This window comes from Paralichthys olivaceus, chromosome 20, assembly GCF_024713975.1.
Source record: "Paralichthys olivaceus isolate ysfri-2021 chromosome 20, ASM2471397v2, whole genome shotgun sequence".
Taxonomy (NCBI): Eukaryota; Metazoa; Chordata; class Actinopteri; order Pleuronectiformes; family Paralichthyidae; genus Paralichthys; species Paralichthys olivaceus.
This window is the reverse complement of record NC_091112.1, coordinates 6825536-6848017: the sequence shown is the minus strand read 5'-3', so window position 1 is coordinate 6848017 and position 22482 is coordinate 6825536. Positions and strand designations below refer to the sequence as shown.

Genomic DNA, 22482 nt, shown 5'->3' with positions numbered 1-22482 from the left:
GTATCTATCTGTCTGTCTGTCTGTCTATCTATCTGTCTGTCTGTCTGTCTGTCTATCTATCTATCTATCTATCTATCTATCTATCTATCTATCTATCTATCTATCTATCTATCTGTCTATCTATCTATCTATCTATCTGTCTATCTATTTCTATTTATTTATCTATCTTTCATTTTCTAAGGTGGTGATTTAAATTTCAGGCTTTGTTCGGGGCAGCTGTTGCAGGTGCGCGGGGTCCTTTGACGTCACTAGAAAGCGACGCTGGTTAGCTAGCGTGTTTGCTGCGGTCACCTAATCGGTGACAGTCGGATCCACTCCGGGATAAATTAAACACACAGAGACGATATTTAACCTCGTGGAGATTCGTCTGTACGAACCTGCTACGCGGTGTTTGTCTGCGGTGTTGCGGGAACATGTGGAGCTCAGGCCGCCGCGTCCTTCACGATGCGCTCGCTGCTTCTGTCAGGAGTTTATCTCTGACTCCTGCTCAGGTCAGTGACTGATACTAAATCATTCATTGTGTGTTTTTCACCTCAAGCTTGGTCTTTGCGTTGTTGAATAAAAACCTGACTGAACGAGAAGTTGGACATGTTCTCAAACTTGCATTTATAGTCCTACAACATACAAAACAACTGTGTGGCTCTGGGAAAACCTCACAAATCCCATAAAACACACAACTCTATTACTGAGCTCCTTCAGTGAAACCCACTGCAGTGATCCTGCACAGACCATAATAATCATTTCCAGTGTCCTTCGGGATAATGTATATTTCTTGCAGTCTCACAATGTGTATCAGCTTTTCCATCAAGTAGATTTCCTCCACCATCAGTGACCATTTCCACTTTACTTCCATTTCCCTACAGGGTCTTTTCCTGTCAAATCTTAATTAGAAACTTAAAAATTAGGTTCCATTGGTTTTTCAAAAGGATCTGTGACGGTGCTGCCAAAAGGTGTGATAATAAATCAAGTATTTGTGGGGCTGTTTGCAAAATAGTCTGAAGCATTGCACAGGACACAGGTCACCTGGTTTTCCCCCTGGACACGACAGAAGACTTGAAAGTGTGTGACATCATTTTCTGGTGCCTGATGTTTTCCACAGAACACAGTTGTGGTGGAGCGATGGTGGAAGGTCCCCTTGTCCAAAATAGGCAGCCCGCCGAGGCTTCACCCCCGAAGGCACAGAATCTACAAGGTAGTTGAAGACACCAAAAGGGCCCCCAGCGAGAAGATGGAGCTCATTCTGACTCAGACTGTACCGAGTGAGTATCTTCAGTGTATTTAACTGATCCATCAGGATTGTTTGGGACTTAGAGCTTCAGAGGAAGTAGTGAAATATATTAAAGGCCTAATATCAGAAATATTGGCTTCTGTTTGCACCGTCAACATGTCTTGTTTGTTCTGACAGAGCTCGGTGGACGAGGAGACACTGTGTTTGTGAAAAAATCAATCGGCAGAAACAAGCTGCTGCCACAGGGTCTCGCAGTGTATTCATCACCAGAGAACAAACAGATGTTCGAGGAGGAGTTAAGAGTGAGTACTGCTCCATGATGTTGTTTCATTTCTCCATCACATTACACCACAGAGCTATTTATCATTATCACCTTCTTTTTTCTACCCACAGCTTCTGCGTGAGGGGAGACCAGAGGACAGAATCCAAACCCGAACTGCACAAATGGTGAGTCTTGTGTTTGACCCTTCAAAGACTGTCCTCCTCACTACCAGGCTCTTCTGTCTCAGACGCAGATATTAACATGTGACAACGGGTCAACAGTTTTCCAACAAATGTTTCCTGGTGGGTTTTTCTTACAGACACTAGATTTCCTCAAACGCTCAAAGCTGCAGATAAACAAAATGCCCTCTGAGGAATTCCAGCTCACTAAAGAGGTCGTCTGCCGACAGTTTCTAAAGAAGGTATGTCAGTCTTTGATTTTGCATCCTCATTTTAACCTGTACGTCCCCTACGTTACATTATCCGGTCGGAACTTTAAGAAATGGGCTGTTTGACAAGTGTCTCTGTCATTGTGTAACTTTATTAAAACCTTTTTCTTAGCTGGGAGTTGTCGTGCCACCTCATGCACTGACTCTTCCATTTGAACCAATCAAGGAGTTGGGCGACTATTGGTGTGAAGTGACGGTAAGAGATGTTCTTTTTCTTTGCATCACATGCATGTAGCTCCAAGCTGTAGTGGTTAGTTGTTTGAAATGAGTTTGTTCTCATGGAAATAATACGGAGCCATCACATTTGTAATATAGCATGACAGTAATCATTTTTATGTTATTACAAAATGCAGCAGCCGCATTAACTTGACAGCAGTTTTTGCTGTTGTCCTGCCAGAATTCTTAATCTTTTTTATTATCTAGGTTAATGGAATAAACACTGTCCGTGTCCCAATGTCACTGATGCCATATGAAGACCCATCTGCATCTTATCAGCGGCAGATGAAGAGACAAAAGCAGCAGCAAGAGGCGGCGGCCGCACAAACTGCAGCGGCTGCTGAAGCAGATGAAGTTCTTATGGAGGCTGTTTCTGACGCAGCAGTGGAGGCTGAAGCTGGTAAAGACTCCGTGATTCAAGCTGGTCAAGATTCAGCCTCAGCAGAAGCTTCTGCAGCTCAAGAAACAATCTCAGATACACAGACAACTCAAGATACAACAGCACCGCCTAGTGACAGCCCGAAAAAAGACTGAAGGACTTAAAATGAAGATGTTCACACAACTGAAAATGGATTGTTTGTCTAAAATACACATTATACCTGCATAGAAACACAAGGACTCTTTTCAGAAAGGTTTCAAATGAATGGAAACTGCAGTGTCAAAGAACTCGTGGAGGATTAAAGTCTAACATGATTTAAATATTTTACCATGTGTAATGCCTGCATCATTGTGATTCTAGTAGTGATTTATAAATCTGTGATCTTCAAAGGTACGGAGCCAGGAAAGGAAAAATTTATTGATCAAATTTTAACGACACAACACGCATAACAAAAGGTAAAGAAATAAGGTCTATTCCAGCAGTTTCCAACTAATTAAGCATTTTCCCTCAAACATTCTGGCGTACTAGCAGTGGACAACCCACATACAGATATTTCTAATTCATTTTGACACCAGATTTGTCTAAAACTGGAGCAGCAGAAAGAAATCTAGAACAAGCCTCCTCTCATCCAGGTTTAATAAAACATTAGGATCTTGGGGTCGAGGTACCGTTAAAGAACTCATCAATTCAGGACTAAAGTTTATTGGGATTTGAGCAAAATACTGAAACTGAAAGATGCATGCTGGAGTCAGCCACGTAAAACTGAGGTAAAGGTCCTGAAAGATGTTGAAACGAAACCTGGTGCTTCTTGAGCAGCATCAGCACTGAGACTGAAAAGCATGTTTGGTTCTCTGGCAATTTATTTATTAAAAATAAAGAAGAAAAACGGATATGAAAAACTTCTGCAAGCAAATCAACGTGTTTTTTTTCCAACATCTTTATTTTTCTTTACAAAGTTGTTGATTCAGTGTATAAATATGTATATCTGTGTTTCTATTGCCAGAAAACCAAACCTTTTCTATCGGGTCATCACAGAACAAAGGAAACATACAGTAATGTTCACCATCATGAACCGGAAGGATACACATTCAAAAGAAAACATTTGTGATGGCCAATTCAGGGTCACATTACATCTTCTCTTATCTACCACCGACTGACCAAAGATACCTTCAAAACACAGTTGCACTGTTGTACAGTTTGTAGATGTGCTGGTTTAGAAAATAAGTGAAGTTACGGTTTATTTAAGATAAACTATGGACAAAAGGAGAGGTTAACGTCTGTATCTTGAGTTTCGCTGTGGGAGTAACAACTTATCAGTCGAGCAAAAGGTGGATTGAGCCGAAGAGGGAAAATCTGTATTACGGTATTTCTACCCCCCCCCAAAAAAAACATCCTTCTGTTTGTTCAGGGAATCTGGAATTCTCTACTTTCTGATCCAGCGTTTCCACATGCCACCATGAGTCCACAGTGTGACATTCAGAAACCATATTTGGCCTGGGTCTGCCGGCGGGTCAGCTTGTTATCGGCCCAGCTGTTCTTCAGCTCCAGCTCACGCTCCTTCGCCTGTGAATAAAAGAAATACAGTGAAATTCTCACAAAGCTGAATCTCAAAACATTTCTTTCCAGCAAAAATATGACTTTTTTATGAGGGAATAGAACATTTCCAGTGTTTAATCTTTTATTATTACATTTCAAACTTCATGATATAATTAAAAATTCCCTGTTGACAAATTTTAGGGAGAAACTTCTCTTGAGAGAAGCCAAAAGCTAAGTGAGTTTACAGACAAATTCTAAGCTCTAAATATATTTTAAAAAAACAGCTCAGCAAAGTATATAAATCCTGCGTGCTCATCCACTGAATACCATCTGTGGTCTGCAAATCAACAAAATAAAATAGCATGGAGCTGGATGTGTGCGGACTTCTGGTATGTTGATAATAAAACTCTGACATCCACTCTAAACTGCATCCCCTTCACATCAAGCTAGAACAATTTTTGAATTTCAAATTTTGCTAAAACAATCCTGCACTATAGGCTCCTGCTTTAGCTACAGTATCTTCTCGGTGGATATGTTATTGAAGCATGTCAAGGGCCACACTGACTTATCTCTGTTGAGTCAGATGAAGGTGATACAATTATTTTGGTAGAACAGCAGGTACAAGATACTCTTACCAAAAACCCTATTTCAAAAAAAGGCCCTGATTTACATATGAATGTAAACGCATGATGTAATTTACTTTAATAGATGCCGCGTATCATTTGAACTTTTGCTTCACTGACCTGGTGAATGAGATACGTTATCTGGTGTTTGCGCCGCTGTTGTCCTGTAGGTTGTTCTCCCTTTTTCTGCAGGAAAATAGGAAAAAATTACGATTATTATCACAAAATAACAATACAAAACTCGTGCTTGTAATTATTTGTCCACCCACTGAATTTTCACATTAAAAAAACAAGAATCCTGTCCAACCAGCCAAAGATTTTTTGGCTGGAAGCCTTTTTTCAAATGTTCCCAGCCACAACCATATGAATCAAAAGCATCCAGTATCCTGTTCCTCTTTAATGAAAGACTAAACAAGCGCTCTGCAACAGGGTAAAAGCCTCAACATCAAAAGAATATTCTCCCACCCAAACCTGTCAGACCTGAGCCTACACATGGTAAATATGCAGCCAACTCCCCACAGTGACAGAGATCAGATCACCTTGCTGAAGGACTGACGGTTCTGCTTCTCTTCTGTCATGCTCTTCGTCATCCACTGCTGGTTGCCGCTCAGCTGGTCGTCTCCCTTGATCTCTAGAAACTTCACCTCCTCTTTGCCTCTGTTTCTTTTCCCCTGCAGCCGCATGAACTGAAGTGACGAAGAAAAAGAAAGTGTCATTGGGGAATTAAATTGTCCCAGCACAATTTTACAGAGTAATTGTTGAACTTATATTTAGAGAAAGAAATAGACAAACACAGTGGAACAAAAAAGCAGTGCACTTCTTACCGCTTCATCATCAAACATGGCAGATTGTCCAGGCTCTTCTCCCTCCTCTGACAATGCAGGGTTCGGATCTTGGTAATATGACTCATCATAGTATTCCTGCCCAAGAAAGAGCAAAGGTTTGGGATGTCATTGGCATGGTGATTGTCCTCTTTGGTATAAATACTGCAGTATGAAGGCCTGAATATGTATGATGGATTATAAATACACAGAAAAAATCCAATTATTTTTTAATGTGTCATTCTTGTGCTATGATAATAAATAACTGCAGGATCATGCATGACTCAGCAGTGAAGGTTTCCATGACAGCACTCAGACCAAATCAATAGTTCAAATAAGGTCCTGATTTTTGGAAAAGCTTGTAATCTTTAGTTTAAAGCCATTCTGAAAAATCAGGTCATTCAGTTATAAGATGCAAAATAATGTTTACCTGAGGACAAGCCTCTGGACCTGTCATGGGCTGCTGATACTGAGAATATTGACCTCCCCATGCACCGGCTCCCTCTTGGCTGCCCCCAAAGTCAAGAGGGGCATCAGACTGACCAGGCTCATCAGCGGCTGCGATAGAAAGAGGCTCTGCGGGGGCTACTGGCTCAGGGTCTAAGCTCGGGATGACTGCGGGAAGAGGCTGGGAGCTTTCACATAGGGAGAAGTAGTTCTGTGGGGTTATTTCCTCCTCGTCCTGGTCGTCGGTGGCTATTTGTCTTGCAACCTGCAGGGCAGCCGACTTTGCTGCTGCTTTAATGGCAGAGGGAGACGCACTAGAACCGAGCAGACCCTGAGCGGGCGCTCCAGGCTTGGATCCTTTGGGTTCTTGTCTTTTAGTTAGTGTGTGGGGAATCAGGGGTCTGGCGAGCTCCTTCACTGTCAGGTTTTTGGGCTTTGGTAGAAGGGCAGACAGGCCTGAGCCCGTACCCTGGAGGAGACAAGATATGGATAGAAAGGGGACCGGTGAATTCAGGGAATCACTGTTGTTTAACTATGCAAATGGGTCAGACATCATGGCTGAATTACTCCTGTATTATCTGAAACATTTTTGTTTCCTGTCAGAGAGAGAAAGAGATTTTCTCACCTGAGGTTGTACTTTCTTCTTTGCTGGTTCGTCATCATCAGAATCGGACTATGGACAAGAAATACATAGATTATAAATTACAAACTAATTACATTATGAGCTTCAATGTGACATAATCTCAGTTCTCACATCCTGTCTCTGGATCTGTGGCACGGTGATCTTGACAGGCTCTGTTCGCTTCCTGGGTTTGGGGAGACTGGACAGGAAGCCTCCTTTAGATGACTGAAGATCCAGGTGGTCGTCTGACGCGCAGTCCTGAAGTGAAGGCTTGACTCTTGTCTCCCGGATCGGTCCATCGTTCCTTCCTGCAGATGCAGACTTTTTGGGAGCAGGCAGCAGAGAGAAGAGCCCTCCTGAGCCGCCTCTGCTCTGCGCTGCCGCAGAGGTGGAGGTCTCCTCTGAGTCGCTGTCATCACTGCTGCCATACGCGACTAGAGACATGTTCACTGACGTTATCACAGAGTATTAACAGGCAGGAGCTCGTGGACATGGATGAACACTTCCCCTTGATATGGGATCAAGACGCCGGGCTCACGCTGGCTTTACGAGGACGATTCAAAGTACCAGACTCTCTCATAGAGCCGCAGTGATCGTGAAATAATCCCACGTGGAGCTGTTGTTTTGTGGGTAACAACAGAATGAAGCCTGTCCCAACTTCACAGAGTTAGCTACAACGTTAGCTAGGCCGCCGCGTAAACGATCTTAGCTAACCGACAGCTTCGTCAGATTGAATTAGGCTTCAACTGCTGTCGCACATCGGCTAATGTAGCAGGTACGATTAAACAGCACAAAACGAACACTGTGGTTTGTTGTTACTCCTGCAAATATGTCCAGTTAGTCCCGAGACTCCATCAAAACATTCGTCTCCATCGTTCACGAGCGACGAAACCACTGCGCAGCCTTCCGCGCAACATCCTCTTCTTCGTCTGTTTATTTTCCAGTTAATACACAGCTTCACCGCCCCCAGCGGACAGATGTGCAACAACATCAATTGACAGCATGTGGAGGAACAGTTGAACCAAACCAAAACTTTGCTGATTGATTTTTTTAGATTCTATAATAATAATGATATGTAATAATGTTCAAAGACCTCAAACATAGTAAAGATATAATAAAAGCAGATATATTCATTTAATATAGTTACATTTCACTGCTTTCAGAAAAATTAAATCAGAAAACTTGACGTGCATAAATATGTGCACTTCTACATCACAATTTTATTTCTGGCGACATGGAGGGGACTTTGAACAGTTGATTGGATAAATAAAATGTGAAAAATTCAAATCACTAAAATATTATTTGGGGGTTTTCATCAAATGATCTTGGGGTAGTGATGGGTGTGACAGATAGCATAGAAGGTCACAATCCAGATTCAGAATAATTAAGACATTACTGAACATCTATACAAATGTAAATGCACTGGAGTTAGCTGAAAAGCTACTTTCTATTAGCTTTCCTTTTACCAGATGTTGATAGGCCTCCTGCAGTGATAAAGACATTTTCACATGGACGCCTCCTAAATCTTTTTGTTTTTTAAACACATCTACATTTTAACATTTAGCTTTGTTAGAACTCAAGATCGTTTTCTATTCTCCAAATTATCAGAGTCATAAACTCAGAATTGGTTAATAAACATGGCAGGATAGGAGATAAGAGTGACAGAGTGACATAGTTGACTGAGAGGACCTGGAAATGTAGATATTTTAAAACGCAAACTTAAAACCCATCTTTTCAACCTGATTTCATGTAGAGTTTAATAATTTGTATATGTTTTTTTAGAATGTACACTGGTTTTATTCATTACGATATATAATGGTATATATCTAGTTTATGAGCTCTTTCTTGTCTTGTTCTGTTTTACTATCATTTACCTACATTTCATTCAAGCTGAATGAGTCGCTGTTCTTTTCATTGCGGGTCAACAGGGGGCGCTCGCTGTGCAGCTTCATCAGGTTCTGGGGGCGGTGTCGCTCGGCTGGAGGAAGCGGGTTTTTATTTCAAACCCAAACAGTCCGAAGGGTTTTGCGGGAATAACCGAATAATCTCTGGGTTTCAGCGAAGACGCTGTTGAACCGAACATCGGATCGGTCCCGCTGACACCGGCCCGGGGTTCGCGCTCCTCAGGATCCGCGGGGAAAAAAACCACGAGTCGCCCTCCGCGTCTTCGCTCCAGTTTTTTCGCCTGTGGTTGATCTGACAAACGGACGCTTGTGGCTCGTTTGTTGACTAATCCGCCTTCATTAGCTCGTTTAAAACCACCGCTGCGTTTTAAATACACGTATTATCTGACTTAGCGAAGCCAGAGACATGCCGAGGTCCAACAGGCAGAAGGAATACAAACCTGGAGATCTCGTGTTCGCTAAAATGAAGGGCTATCCACACTGGCCTGCGAGGGTAAGAGCCCCACGATCCATGGATTGGTTTTATTAGCTTTAGCATTTTTGTTTTCATTTCAGAGTTGCTGCCATTTCACCTGTTTACCTGCGAGGCCTCAACCCAGTTAGCTGCCATGAGTTAGCCTAGCTTGGCGGCGTTAGCTAACGTTGCCCAGCATCCACACACACACACAGCCACAGTTAGCCCCCTGCAGGCATTAGCATGTTTCATTCCGTGTTAAACACACTACTCATTAACCGGCACTGCTAGCTATGTATTAGCACTGCTGCTAGCTGCTCTTTGCTACCGACATTACCTCTTCACATGCCACCCAGGTCTCCGGGGGGCCTGTTGGGCTAATGTTAACTTTGAGCCTCGAACAGAGCATTTAAGCTAGGCTGTCAAATAAAAGGCAATATCCCTCAACATCTGTAACATCTGTCCACCAGCGAGTACACGCTGTACACAAACACGTGCTACAGCTGCAACTTAGCTAAGTGCTAAATGAGTGTTTTTTTAAATGATCTGGTTCATCACAGGCTACACATGGCTACCTGTGTTGCCATATGCTGATCTACTTTGTAAACATTGTCGTCACAGGTGAAATGTGTTTTCTGCTCGTAAAGTTCAGATCACCGTGACGTTCAGATCTGCTCCAGGCTTTTCAAACTAATGATATAACAGCATAACGCAATGTCTGGTCCATATAAACACACGCACTCCTGCTGTCAGTGTTTCCTAATCATTCATGAGAGGAAATGTCAACTTTCAAGTTAGTAACTCAGTTTCCAGTTAAATGCAGCCTCAGTCAGAGTTTAATGGATACACATTTAAAATAAGTGTCCCTAAGGATTTGTTGATGACCAAAACAGATATGGAGTTGCACCACAGGGATATAGAGCCAAAGTTACTCATTCATTTTTAGTTTTATAAACAAGCAGCTCTGGTTGTAAAGGAATAACCAACACATTAAGAGACATGTATGGTTCAACTCCGTACAGTAATCCACACCAAACCCTGATTAAATATCTACATAGTGTCATAGTGGTATTTATATTATCCACACATCTATGTGATCAAACTCACATTAATGTGTATATATATTTAAGACCCTTTTTTAACAGATAAGACAAACATTTCAATCTTGTCAAAGGTTGCAGAGCTAAAAGAAATATCAGACCCTCTGCATATGGAGCAAATTTAAACATTTCTGCCAACCAGGTATTGAAAGAGGGCACATCAGCATTTTTCCAAAGGCATTAGATTTTCAGTTTTGCAATAAACAATGCTGTATTGTATTTCCTTATTCTGCAGGTGAGACTGAGCAGGAAAAGATCACTTTTGGTTTATTAAGCGTGCCTCTAAATGCAAAGTAATGAATGAGTGCTATCACTTAAAGTACTGAAGTGACGGTCAGTGTCGGTCTGTGTCTCTTCCCTCCCTTTTTAATCAGTATTATCAGCCTTGCCTCACTCAGCAGGCCACAGGCCCTGCCCCACCTATCTACACAGTGACCCTATCTGGGGAAGGCCCAAACCGGCAGAGGCCAACGGACGCCATGCTTTGTCATCATAATAGTGTTTTCCTGTGCCTTAAAAAAACCAACAAAAAAACCACAAACAAATAGTTTGCAGGACAGTGGAGACAAAGAGTGAACTGCAAAGAGGAAGCGAACAGCAGACTGACCCCTGCTCTCACTGGGCTCCCAAATGAATGGTCAACAATTTAGATAGTCAAGTAACTTAAAGAAATATTACTTAAATATTTATATATTTTCTGGTTTGACATTTGATTTTTGATCTTTTATAAGCGTAAATTAAATATGTAAATGTATTTGGTTTATAGGTCAAAGAAAATAGACTGTTACCTTGAGCACAACCTGTGATGAAGCTTTCTTCAGTATTTTCACTATTGTTTTTAGATAGATATTTATTAATAGGGGGAAAAGTCAACATACTAATCAATAATAAAAATAATCCATTCTTGCTTATCCTCCAGAAATGGCCCAGAAAAACCCGTTTGATTGTTTTTGATGAACCTGTGTCCTTTTTTAAGAGGCTGTGGTCTTGATTTTCAGATTGATGAGTTACCTGAAGGAGCAGTAAAGTCGCCCTCAAACAAATACCAGGTGTTTTTCTTTGGAACACATGAGACGTGAGTATATTGTCATTAAATTCAATTCATTTGTCAAATAGTTGGACTCTGTGATCTTTCTTCAACCATATTGAATCTATATTTCAAGACAAGAACTGGCCAGAATCATCACCTGTTATCTTTATGTATATCACACAATGAAATGAGTAATTTCTGACCCCACTATAGTGCGTTCCTGGGGGCCAAGGATTTGTTCCCCTACAGTGAATGTAAGGAGAAGTTTGGGAAACAAAACAAGAGGAAAGGCTTTGCTGAAGGACTCTGGGAGATTGAGAACAACCCCACCGTCACGCATGAAGACTATGAGGTTGGTGGATGTTTAGGAGAGGAAGGATAGATGACACCACAATAATCTTCATGTCTGTATAACTAAGATAAAACCATGCTTGTCCAGTTTTCTTTCCTTTCACTAATATTTAAATCTCTAACTTTAGTCATCAAAGAAGGACAACGCATCAGAAGGAGCTGGGGATACAGGTAGTTCAGAGAAAGCAGATGCAGAGGGCAGCAGTGATGAGGATGAAGGTGCCCTGGTCATCGACGAGAAGAACGAGAGGGGAGGCACCAAGCGAAAAGCAGAGGAGTCCACAGAGGTACGTTTTGAGCCTCACGTTTGTACCCGGTACAGAGCTTCATATTGTCGAGCTTCATAATTCATATTCGAGTGATCCCTCTGTGACTCTTCCTCAAACATTAATATGTAAAACAAACACTCGGTAGGCATCTCCGAAGCGGCCGAAGGATACAGGAGCGGAAGGTGACAGCAACAAGTCGGAGGCCAAGCTCAACGATGTGGCTGGAGCAAAGGCAACTGCTCCTGCTTCACAGAGCGAGTCAAAACCCGAGGCCCAAGAAAATGCTGCAGCAGGAGGTCAGCTAACCGCAGATAAGGTGAGACTGTTGACCGACTAACTCCTATGTTTTGCAAATCTCCAGGTCCGTACATAAGAGGAATGGGGAAAAACTCGCTAGCTTAGCAGCATTAAGGCTACAAACAACACATCACGCATCAATGTCTGTGTGAGCAGCTGTTGCACTGTGAAGCCCTCCAATCTAAAACAATTAGTAGTAACTAATCTAAAAAGCTATAGTTATGTGAAGTATTTAGACATTTAAGGACCATACCAAAATATGCTGTGACAATTTAAAAGTACATATACTTTGTAGATTGTCAAAAATACTTAAATGAAACAGTTAGAGATTGTAATTATTAGGAATAACTCTCGACTCTTCTCTCTGCAGCCCGTGACAGATAGTGCTTAACATCAAGTCACAAAAGAAAATGAAGAACCGTTGACGCTCGGAGTGGAAGCATCCACTTGGTTCACTGCAGGATACCAGATTTCAGCTGTTTAATTCATAGGAAAATTTTAAACAACCGAAGTGTTTGTATTGAGAGAAAAGTAAATCCTCATTTACCATTTTTGGGATATCATATATCCTGAAACAAAAAAAGTTTGCAAATCTGATTTCAAACAATTGAACTGAGCACTTTAAGGCTCATTTATAAATGGGATTTTGGTGTGTATATATTTTTTATTTCTAAGTGCAATTACATCATTACAAAGACTAAATGCTAGGTGTCAAAACTTTTTTTTTTCATTTTACAGGGAATAAACACTGAAAATATAGTACAAACAAGAAAAGAAATAATTGAAAAGATTTAAATTTATTTGACAAAGGTTCCCATTTGATGGTTTTAAAACATGGATATTGTACAGGGAAAAAAAAAATAATTCACCCACGCTTTCAGCTTTAGTTCATAAAATACATGTTTTACTTTCTTTTATTCCTTTTAGCTTCTCAGCCTCATTTAAATCATGTATTCACTTATAGGACATACAATCTGCACTTTCTGTTTTCCCTGCCCCGTTAATCTGACTAGTTTGCTGTTTTTATTCAGCAGGTTTTGTTGCATCATAGTTTGCTTCATTGCAGGTGACCAAATTATGTGATTAATTGCACAGGATCCGACATGTGGCCTGCTTGGCTTTTGAACATATATTGAATAAGGAAATATGTAAACCCAATTTCAGAAGAACTAATTAAGGTTTGAACAGTCCCTGTGTACATTTATTAAACGGATGATGATTGAAAGCAGAAATACATTTCTGAAAGTTGATGTGTCTGAGCTCCATCTTGACCACCTCAAGGTGGAGTGATGGCATTTTTGAGGGGGAAAAAATTAGGCCAGCTCTTTATCTGGAGAATCTGGAGAATTTATTCACATCCATCAGTTCAACTCTCGGTTTCTTCTTTTACGATTTCCTGTTCAGCTCACATTCATGCTGCCATTGCCTGATACTGGAGATGTAATTTTGGACAAAAAATTGGTTTTAACCAAACTGTTTCTTTTTCAGCTCTGAAATACGTATTTGACGTTGTTACCAACATTTGATTAGAATCTGCAGAGTGACCGATGTGTAAATCTGAAGTTTTGGACTTTTTTTTTTGTTTCTGACCCTTTGAACTGGAACATGGGTCTGTTTTACTTCAGTGGTCTTATTATTATTTTGGCTGTGAAACAAAGTTGTGACGTTATAAATATGTGTTTTGTTCAAACATTTGTTTTGACCTGTTCAAACTTCGATAAATGTGATTAATATGTGGTGTTGTTATTTTCCGCTGTATGTAATTTTTAAGGTACAAGTTGTTTTTATCTTTAAATACTTGGCCTTTTCACCATGTTACCTGGATGTCCTAGTCATTGCTTCAGTGTTCTATATTCGGCAACATGAAGCCACAGTTGATCAAATTACAAATCTTAAGGGAAATCACAGCTCATAAAAGTGAACCAATTTCTTGCTGTTTTGTCTAAGATGGCCAACCACCTTCACCACACCACTGGTTTCAAAATATGAAACGCTCTCAGTTCCCCACTCAGATCTGCTGTTAATTCCGAGGATATAAATTGGTATAAAGTGTAATTCTTGGTTTAGCTTTCTGTGTTACTTTCGGAAGCTGCCATTCATCTTAATCTGCTCCTTAGTTTAATGTTGTAGTTGCCAGTCCATTTAATAAACCAGTTGATTACAAAAACCCTCTTGTTTGTCATGTTTATAACCAATAAATCATGCTTGTGTAATGTTGATGATTCACTTCCTCTGTCTGCAACACACCTCAAATAATCATGTTCAAACCAAACAAGCCTAATTAATTATACATGTATATTTTCCCACTTTAACTCGGGTTACAAATGCATCTATCCCTTTATTCTTATAGTTATGATGGCATACTTCCATATTCCTCAATGTAAATTCACTGGCAGGAAACTGCTTTGTTGGATTCAGTAGGAAGTTAATACAATATGTTGATTAAAATCATTTTTAAAGCAATCAAAACTAACAGCTGGTAAGAAATGAAATATCTACATATTTTTGAACTTTTAGTTATTTTCATTGTATTTAACAATTGTACGTGCATGTTGTAAAGCTTGTCGTGAGTAATAAAGAACTTATTCATAATTCTGACCTGCCAAAACTTCAATCTTGTTTTGCAACTGCGCATGCGTGAAGCGAGTTCAGCTCCTCCTGTCCGGTAGGCGGCGCTGCCTGCACACACGAGGTTTAAGCACAGCCGGCTGCTGCATGTGACATTGATGTCAACAGAGGGTAACATCAGTTTGCGTTTCTCATTTTTCCTTCATATCAACATTGTTTGGTAAAATAGACACAGTAGCAGTCCCATCGGAGTTTCACGTGTTTCAGTAAACGGTCCTGTTTGTTTACCCGCAGCAGCGCAACGTTAACGTTAGCTCGCTACCCTGCAAGCTAACGTTAGCCTAGCCTGTATTGGAGACTTTACGTGATTAACCCACAAGCTTTGTTTGTCCGTGCAGCAGAATGAGGCTGACCGCGCTCCTGTCGATGGCAGCCCGGGTCATTGTGCCCAAGGACTACCGATACGGCACCAACAGGCCGTGGACTGCGGTCGCTAAACGGTTGAACCCTCCGGGGAAGAGGAGGAGGAAGGTGTTCGTGGAGCCCATAGCGCCGGAGGACTGGTCTGTTCTCAGAGGGGACATGGTGAGAAACTCAACCTTCTTCATGCTCATTGAATGGAAAGAGTCAAGTAAGGTCCCCAGGTCAGATCTCTGAATGGAGACATTTTCCTTTCTGGACCACGTCTGGTCATCACACAGACATGGAAGCCATAATATTCAAGCTGTGTAAATATATTGCAGTTTACTTCCATTGTTTTTATATTGTCACTGTGAGCAGCTGTCAACTGAAGCGATGCCTCTACAGAGAATAGTGTGCAACAGTAAATAATGTTGTGAATTGATCACTTGACTTCCTGTAATGTGTAACCCCCCCCCTTGACTTTACAGCAGCACCAGTTCTGCTCGGTACACGTGTGCATCGTTATTCCAAGAGGACCAAGTGGATGTGGCTGCAGGACGTCATATTTCACATATTCCAGATGATGATACAACTCAGAGTCAAAGTATCTGCTTTCGTTTCCCAGGTGGAGATTCTCACAGGGAAGGACCAAGGGAAGCAGGGGAAAGTGATCCAAGTCTTCAGACACAGAAACTGGGTTATTCTGGAAGGACTGAACACAGTAAGGACGGACTGATTCCCTCAAAGAAAGCTGGACAGACTTTGCTTATAGGACATTTACTTAAATATCTCATATATCGACTAAATCTGTCTTTCTCTGATCAACTCACATTTTTCTAACAGGAAGAGTCGAAGCAGTTTTTTTTTGTGTTTTTTATTTATTACTTCTCTCTACACAAATACTAAGCCTACATATGAACAAACACATAGAGGGAGTTGTTAATTTTCTAATTTCACCAAGTTAACAGACATATTTCAATGGTCATTTTATTTACCGCTGCAAAACTCAATGTATTTATTTTCTATTTCCACAAGATGGCGCCAGATGTCTGGGGTCAAGTTTCTTTGGTTGCACTTTGACAACATGAACCATAAAAAGCCGATCTGGAACCATTGACTTCACCAACTTTAAAGTATTGTTCTGTGTTTTAGCATTACAGGTACATTGGACGCACTGCAGGTTATCGTGGAACCTACATTGCCAGCGAGGCTCCCCTCCTGCTGCGTGATATCGCCCTTATTGACCCCTCCGACAGGTACGGCATGTGCACCCATTTCAGGATGTTAACAGCCGAACCACCCAGAAGTTGTGGTCCCTATACTAGAGGATCTTTCAATATTATCTGTATTATGTTTTTTTGTTTTATAGTTGATGTATATTTGATTTATTCTCTACACCGACTAATGCCAGATGAAAACAGTCTTGAAATGACTCCTGAATGTTCAAACACAGTCCAGTGTTATTTAGGTAAATGCACCTGATAGTTGGTATCCTAACTGACTGATTAATCGTACTGACATCGATCCCCAGGAAGCCCACTGAAGTGGAGTGGAAATTCACTGAGGAGGGCGACAGAGTCAGAGTGTCTCTCAGGACGGGTCGAATCATCCCTAAGCCTGTTGTGCAGCGACGAGACGGCATCGTGCCAGAGCAGTGGAAAGGTGTGTGTTTTGATTGGAGGAATAATTCTTGTTACGACCCAAAACTGATGCTGTTGATTCCATGTGCAGTGGCACATAAAACCAGCAATTTCTTTCCAATGTGTGAAGACCTGAATTCCAGAAATAGGCTTCAGAGTGATACAATCTGAGCCTTTGTTTTACTATGGAAAAAATTATTGGGAACTAAAGGACACATGAGGACCACAACTCTTTAACAATGCTGAGCAACTCTCCAGCTAGTTTTTCCAGTGACGCATCATTCCTGTTACTTCGACTTTGTTTTGGCTCAAGCTCCTTTATTCTGACGCTGCAGATGTGATTTAGTTTTTCCAAGCACTCCCCTTTTTTGGTCAATTTCAGTAAGTTACAATTGTTTTATGTGTAAGAAAATGAAGAACATTTGTTTGTTACAGTAGATGTTTGAACAACTCTATATCATATGAGCATATTGTTTTACTCTCAGTGATCTGCTTTTGTTTAAACCAAGACTTGTTTTCCTCTCACCCTCGCAGATGGTCCCAAAGACACAAGTCCTGAGGACACTCTAGAAAAGACTTTTGTACCGTCCCTCAAAACGCTGGAGGAGGAGGTCATGGAGAAACTGGGTATTCAGGAGAACAGGCGAAACAGAAGATCCTACTGGTACTGACCAGAGAAAAAGACACTCCCTCCCCATGTCGTGATACTAATGTTTCGCAGCAATTGAAGATACCTTGTTGTTGGTTGAAGTCGAGCTGAAGGATGTTGTGTCAGGATCCAATGTGTTTGGGTAAAATCCTGGTGCAACACACAAATGAATAAGGAAACGATAGCTCTGTAAAAATGCTTGGAGGTTAAACAGATTTGCAAACACAGCTGATATCAAACGTGTAACTTAAATGTTTCTGAAATGTGTTTCTTTATAAATAAATGTCACATTAACTAATCATTTTATTGGCTTGTATTATAATTGAGCTACTTCATATTTTCTAAGAATAACACCACTGAATCACGAGGTATGAGCACCAAGTTTAAATAAATCAATCTCTGAGCTCTTGCTGTTTCCGAACAGTACAGGTATTTTCAGTTATTACAGGTTTGACTAAGCTGCATCAAAGACAACATGCAGTCATTTGGGACATGCTGGATTCCATGAGTCCTTCTGGATCAATAAAGTATTTACCTACCTTCCTACTTTCCTACCTGCCTCCCTACTTACCTTCCTACCTACCACCTTCTCACCTTCCTTCCTACCTACCCACCTTCCTTGCTTCTTACCTTCCTACTTATCTATTGTGTTTCAACATCCATGCGAATTCTTCATTAATATTCATTGGTGCTATTAACAAATAAGATGGAGGAGAAAATGTGAGAAAAGTTTGTAATCCAAACCAACACCCTGAGAAAAAGCAGTTTACTCTGGTTGATACTGATCTTCATGCAAGTTCCCACAATACACTAGCTTCTGTCCCTGAGAGAGTGAATCACTCACGAACAGTCTGGCACTGGAAGACTGTAAAAATTACACTGGTTGCTATTGGCAGGAATAATAATGGAAATGGCTGAATCATTCCCAAGGCTGAAAATAGTCATATTATTTTACAGAAGCCCAGACGAGCTGCTCTCCAAAACTAAAAACCTTTAGACAAATGAATCTGTGTTTCCAACATGTCTGGGAAACGGTGGAGAAGGAAACGTCTGAGGAGGAGACTATACAGACCGGACCGTTTCAACAAATTTCGCTTTGACCTCGTTTGACTTTTTATACACTGGCATGTAATTCCTTTGATCTGCGACTGTTTTAACATCAGGTTTCAAATATGACCTCACCCATGAATTTATTACCCTACGATGAAAAACGACCAGGGTGGCATGAGAAAAAGATTCACGCTGTATATTTAGTAAGATTTAACTTTTTTTTTTATCCTGCAGATGTGTGTGACTGGGAGGACACCAAGGTTAAACTATATATTATTAGCTTGCAGTTCAAATCTATAATGTCAATACAAGCAATTTTATTAAAGAGTAGTGAAACATTACAGATAAAATTGATCTACAATATTTCAGTTGTTATACACACACATTTCTGCATCTTATGGAGTAGTAATTGTCTTACATTATTAAATTCCTGATTACAAAAGTGAGCTTTTAGAGATTAATACTTTAACTGTATCCAACATTTTTAAACAAGATATAAAAAATCTCGAGAATAAGATGATTGATGTTAGATTTTATTTTTGTAAAATGTAGAATTTCCCATGCTTGGTGACTAAAGTGTATTTGGTGGTGAGGTTCCTGTGGAGGATTAAATAGCATTTTTCACATTTTAAAAGTAATGGCAGCTCATAAAAAAAATCTTACTTCACTTAAAATGTACCACTATAGTTATAAATATATATATATCTGTCAATGAAATGCCCAGCCTTTTTATTTTTTTGAGGTTGTCCTCAGCTGTACTTTTATCAATGATGCATGAGGCAGAGGCGGCTTATGAAATACATGAAGTCTCATTTTCCTCGCTGGTTGACCACGAGTATTGATTTTCATAAAGACTCGAAATTAACTTGTTGCCAGATCTCCAGCTGCAGAAGCAACTAACCTTGTTTCCAGACACTGGCACAAAAAGAAACGATGTGTCACAAAATATATTGCATCAAATTTTCTCAGTGGCGGTTCACTTTCTGGTGGCTGCAGCAGCATCATGCAGAAAGCATGGCAGGGCTGTTGGTTTGGCCGATGAGGGGAGCAGCTTTCCCACACCCGTCTGTCCTGTGCCAGTTTGCCTCTGCCACTCTGCATCCATGGTGGAAACAAAAACCAGCCAGTCAGCGGAAACTGGGATTTGAGGTTTTACTTTTATAGGAGGGAAAATGATTCAGAAGCTGGTCGTCTTTCCTGTCATTGCATCAGTGTTGTATGGATTTTAGTGGAGAGATTTACATCAAGGTGAAGTGTGATGCTGAGTGAAGTAGAACCTTTGTGTTGCTTCATTTTTTTTATTTTTCCCCTCATTCACACACACAAAAGCACAGACTTGTGGTTGCTTAGCTTGTGCAAGGTAGACTGAGTCTGAAGAATCTTCTACTTTGTGGTGAGATGACAGTAATTCTGGTCACCCAGTGAAATGTAACCGCCAAACATGACTCAAGCAGAATGAGGGAAAGCATAAAAATAAAGTGGCGGCTGTGCTCTGTGTTTTAGCTGAGTCACACTTCAGCCACGAAAACTAATGAATCCCACCTGGTGGCGTTGGCTGCACGTGTCAGAGTCACCAACAAAGGTGTGATTGTTTGTTTATTGCTGCTGTTGCTGAACATAAAGACGTGATGTTAGATGATAGGTGGCATTAAGCTCTGGATCTGTGATCATCTGCAGAACATCTGAAGACACTTTAAAATAAATGTCAGTGTTGCTCTCGACTGACTTGATCTGAGCTCAGCTACAATATAATGATAGTGTCTAATTACAGGCTGCTTGTTTGATGGCTGCTGGAAAATGTAATGTTAGCTTGTATGCAGGTCTGAGGCATGGCCTGCATGCATGTTTAACTGTGTTTGGTCTAATTTAGTTGGCTCCCCACTGATTCTTATATAGACCTCATTATGTTACAGTTAGGAGCTTTAAAAGAAAGTAAAACACTGCTCTTACTTTTCCTGCTGGGCTTTTATTCCTTCACCCAAACATGTAATTTGATATTATATTGTATTTTAACACATTTCTTATGGAGGTGAAGTATTTTTGAACATTACATTCTATATTAGTATTAAGTATCATAAAAGAGTACCTCAGAACTTTACTGAGGAACAGTTTTGGAGTAAATGTACTTACTCTCCACCACTGTATGATCTTGATTGTCCTCTGGTGGCTGGCTGCAATACAGTTTATAAACCCTGCCTCCTCCGTGTTACTGGATGAGACATTTACCAAACCAAAAAGTTCATTTGATGTTATAAATCATGATTGACCGCTGAGACTTACTCGTAATTGGTCGAGCACGTTTATCGGAGGGACCTCGATACTGAGGCTTCCTCAATCACGACTGATCCGACTCTGGCTCCAAACGATGTCAAAATGAAACAACCTGCAGGTTCGAGCTCGACGTGATCTTCCTCAGCAGATGGAACCTGTCCAAGTGTCATGGAACTGTAGATGTTGTTTTTTTGTGCATTTTAATGGTTTTTTCTGTCATATTGGAAAAAGAGAAGCAACACAACTTTGACTAATAACTATGCTCCACGACTCTGACGACAAACGGCAGCAGAGTAGGATGATGTCTTCACCGTCAGAGCTGCTGACTGGACTTGAATCCATCCAGGTCACTGTGACTCTGCATCATAGCTGAAGTTGGACTGAAGTACACGTCTGCTCTCTGTGCTTTGACATTTCCCTCTCAGACGGTGCTGCTGGTATCTGGGTGTCACATTCCTCAGGTGTGCAGCACCACCTGTTGCTGCCCGGCCACAGGGCGATGACTACAAAGCAGCATTCACTGTGTCTGTAGACGGCTGCAGGTTCGTACTTCACTTGACCCTGTTTATCTTCTGTGTGTCTCTGTTACACAGTGTGAACAGGTGGTAAAATCCAGCACTGAGCCAAGAGAGTGCATTGAATTATACTGTGTGTGTGTGACTGATGAACAGGTTTCAGCTCAAATCTAAATCTACTCACTGAGATGAGATTGTAGTCTTTATTGATCCAGAAGGTCAAGTGCACATTGTCTATCCCCACTGATGATTCTATCTTTTCTTATTTCTGTTTCGTCTTTACATGACATTTATTGTGCGACTTTCTTGAAGAGGGATCTCTCCCATGATGCTCTTCTTGTTTCGTCCTTTTTCCTTTTGTTTCCTTTTCCAAATCCAATATCCAAGAATCTGTGGTGTCATATGCGACTGTTTATGACTCTCTGACAAGACCATAGACTGTGTATAAAGTTTCCATTTATCTTGTGAAGTATCTTATCGTTAACTAATATAGTATATTCATGGTTCCCAGAGGATGAAGCCTCCATCTCAAAGCCCCTTGTTCCTGAGAACAGCGTCAGAGAGCTGCACGCCCAGCTGCAGAGTCATGGTCCTGATAATTCTTCACGCACTATTTGGAGTCCAACAATAAAACTGCTCAATCTTTACAATTCAACATTTTCAATGTCGACAGGCGTGTTGATTTTTATTTTTTGTCAAGTGGCCTCGTGTCAAATCTACTTTAACATGGTCCATTTCACTGAATACATTTTTTGTTCAGTTTCTTTTCTTGAAAATGACAGGACACATAATGCATGGAGGGAAAAAAAAAGGATGTGGGAGGGGCGGAGGTGTGGTCAGAGCTCATTTTTTGCACAGTGCCCCATGCAGGTTAATCTGACCTCGAACTGAGGACAAATACATAATTCTTATTTCTATTCTACAGCATTTTTACAAACATTTCGGCTTTAGATTCTTCTTCTGCCACTAGATCATCAGAACTAGTAATTAATAACAGCATAAAGTTAATTGATGCAGTGTTTATATCAAGAGTATATATTTCTACAACTCTGAAGTGCAGTTTGTGCTTGTAAAAATTTATCTTTGAGACTTTCCCCCCTTTGTTTGTTACTGAATTAGCTGCAGTTAATGGCTTCACTGTGGCACTGCAGAGTTCATTGATGTCAAATCAAACACACCCTGCAGATTAAATTTGGAAATGATGGAGCAGCTGCTGTGTGGTCCGCACACTGCTCATTACTCCAGTGGTGATGCATGCAAACTTGTTCCATGTGATTTTTAAATTTCATTGACTCAGCAGCAAAAGGAATAGGATGAGACATAGCTCCCTCATCCTCATCTTCCTCTTCCTCCTTGAGTAAAAGTGACTGTGCTGCAAAAATCCCATCTGCAGCTGCACC

At 40.8% G+C, this 22482-nt stretch overlaps 4 protein-coding genes across 5 annotated transcripts; 3 read left to right on the top strand and 1 right to left on the bottom strand.

Annotated features, from left to right (window-relative positions):
• Positions 1 to 229: 229 nt before the first annotated feature.
• On the top strand, positions 230 to 2860 carry mrpl9 (mitochondrial ribosomal protein L9). The gene is made up of 7 exons (XM_020102008.2): positions 230 to 491; positions 1100 to 1259; positions 1406 to 1530; positions 1622 to 1675; positions 1810 to 1911; positions 2051 to 2134; positions 2362 to 2860. The coding sequence occupies exons 1-7, from the start codon at positions 414 to 416 to the stop codon at positions 2686 to 2688; spliced, it is 930 nt and encodes a 309-aa protein (XP_019957567.2). The 5' UTR covers positions 230 to 413; the 3' UTR covers positions 2689 to 2860.
• A 64-nt stretch (positions 2861 to 2924) lies between these two features.
• On the bottom strand, positions 2925 to 7513 carry prcc (proline rich mitotic checkpoint control factor). Its single transcript, XM_020102007.2, has 7 exons — positions 6715 to 7513; positions 6586 to 6633; positions 5944 to 6429; positions 5517 to 5612; positions 5232 to 5378; positions 4813 to 4878; positions 2925 to 4096 (listed from the first exon to the last, which is right to left on the bottom strand). The coding sequence occupies exons 1-7, from the start codon at positions 7024 to 7026 to the stop codon at positions 4010 to 4012; spliced, it is 1242 nt and encodes a 413-aa protein (XP_019957566.1). The 5' UTR covers positions 7027 to 7513; the 3' UTR covers positions 2925 to 4009.
• Positions 7514 to 8492: 979 nt separating this feature from the next.
• Positions 8493 to 14154, top strand: LOC109638855 (heparin binding growth factor). The gene is made up of 6 exons (XM_020102033.2): positions 8493 to 8979; positions 11039 to 11115; positions 11284 to 11422; positions 11550 to 11708; positions 11836 to 12006; positions 12358 to 14154. Exons 1-6 carry the CDS (start codon positions 8893 to 8895, stop codon positions 12376 to 12378), a joined length of 654 nt encoding a protein of 217 aa, XP_019957592.2. The 5' UTR covers positions 8493 to 8892; the 3' UTR covers positions 12379 to 14154.
• A 446-nt stretch (positions 14155 to 14600) lies between these two features.
• On the top strand, positions 14601 to 17547 carry mrpl24 (mitochondrial ribosomal protein L24). 2 transcript variants are annotated; one of them, XM_020101928.2, is made up of 6 exons: positions 14601 to 14726; positions 14954 to 15140; positions 15583 to 15678; positions 16110 to 16213; positions 16489 to 16619; positions 17132 to 17547. In XM_020101928.2, the coding sequence occupies exons 2-6, from the start codon at positions 14958 to 14960 to the stop codon at positions 17266 to 17268; spliced, it is 651 nt and encodes a 216-aa protein (XP_019957487.1). In that variant the 5' UTR covers positions 14601 to 14726; positions 14954 to 14957; the 3' UTR covers positions 17269 to 17547. The 2 variants fall into 2 exon arrangements, with proteins under 2 accessions (XP_019957487.1, XP_069371882.1); XM_069515781.1 differs by having other exon boundaries at positions 14717 to 14775.
• The last annotated feature ends 4935 nt before the right edge of the window (positions 17548 to 22482 follow it).

Coding starts and splice junctions, on each gene's coding strand:
- mrpl9 (XM_020102008.2), top strand. CDS start 414: ATGTGGAGCTCAGGCCGCCGCGTCCTTCACGATGCGCTCGCTGCTTCT. Junction 492..1,099: donor TATCTCTGACTCCTGCTCAG/GTCAGTGACTGA, acceptor TGTTTTCCACAG/AACACAGTTGTGGTGGAGCG. Junction 1,531..1,621: donor TGTTCGAGGAGGAGTTAAGA/GTGAGTACTGCT, acceptor TTCTACCCACAG/CTTCTGCGTGAGGGGAGACC.
- prcc (XM_020102007.2), bottom strand. CDS start 7,026: ATGTCTCTAGTCGCGTATGGCAGCAGTGATGACAGCGACTCAGAGGAG. Junction 6,430..6,585: donor AGAAGAAAGTACAACCTCAG/GTGAGAAAATCT, acceptor TGTCTCCTCCAG/GGTACGGGCTCAGGCCTGTC. Junction 5,613..5,943: donor GTCCAGAGGCTTGTCCTCAG/GTAAACATTATT, acceptor TTTCTTGGGCAG/GAATACTATGATGAGTCATA.
- LOC109638855 (XM_020102033.2), top strand. CDS start 8,893: ATGCCGAGGTCCAACAGGCAGAAGGAATACAAACCTGGAGATCTCGTG. Junction 8,980..11,038: donor ATCCACACTGGCCTGCGAGG/GTAAGAGCCCCA, acceptor CTTGATTTTCAG/ATTGATGAGTTACCTGAAGG. Junction 11,709..11,835: donor AAGCAGAGGAGTCCACAGAG/GTACGTTTTGAG, acceptor AACACTCGGTAG/GCATCTCCGAAGCGGCCGAA.
- mrpl24 (XM_020101928.2), top strand. CDS start 14,958: ATGAGGCTGACCGCGCTCCTGTCGATGGCAGCCCGGGTCATTGTGCCC. Junction 15,141..15,582: donor CTGTTCTCAGAGGGGACATG/GTGAGAAACTCA, acceptor TTCGTTTCCCAG/GTGGAGATTCTCACAGGGAA. Junction 16,620..17,131: donor CGTGCCAGAGCAGTGGAAAG/GTGTGTGTTTTG, acceptor TCACCCTCGCAG/ATGGTCCCAAAGACACAAGT.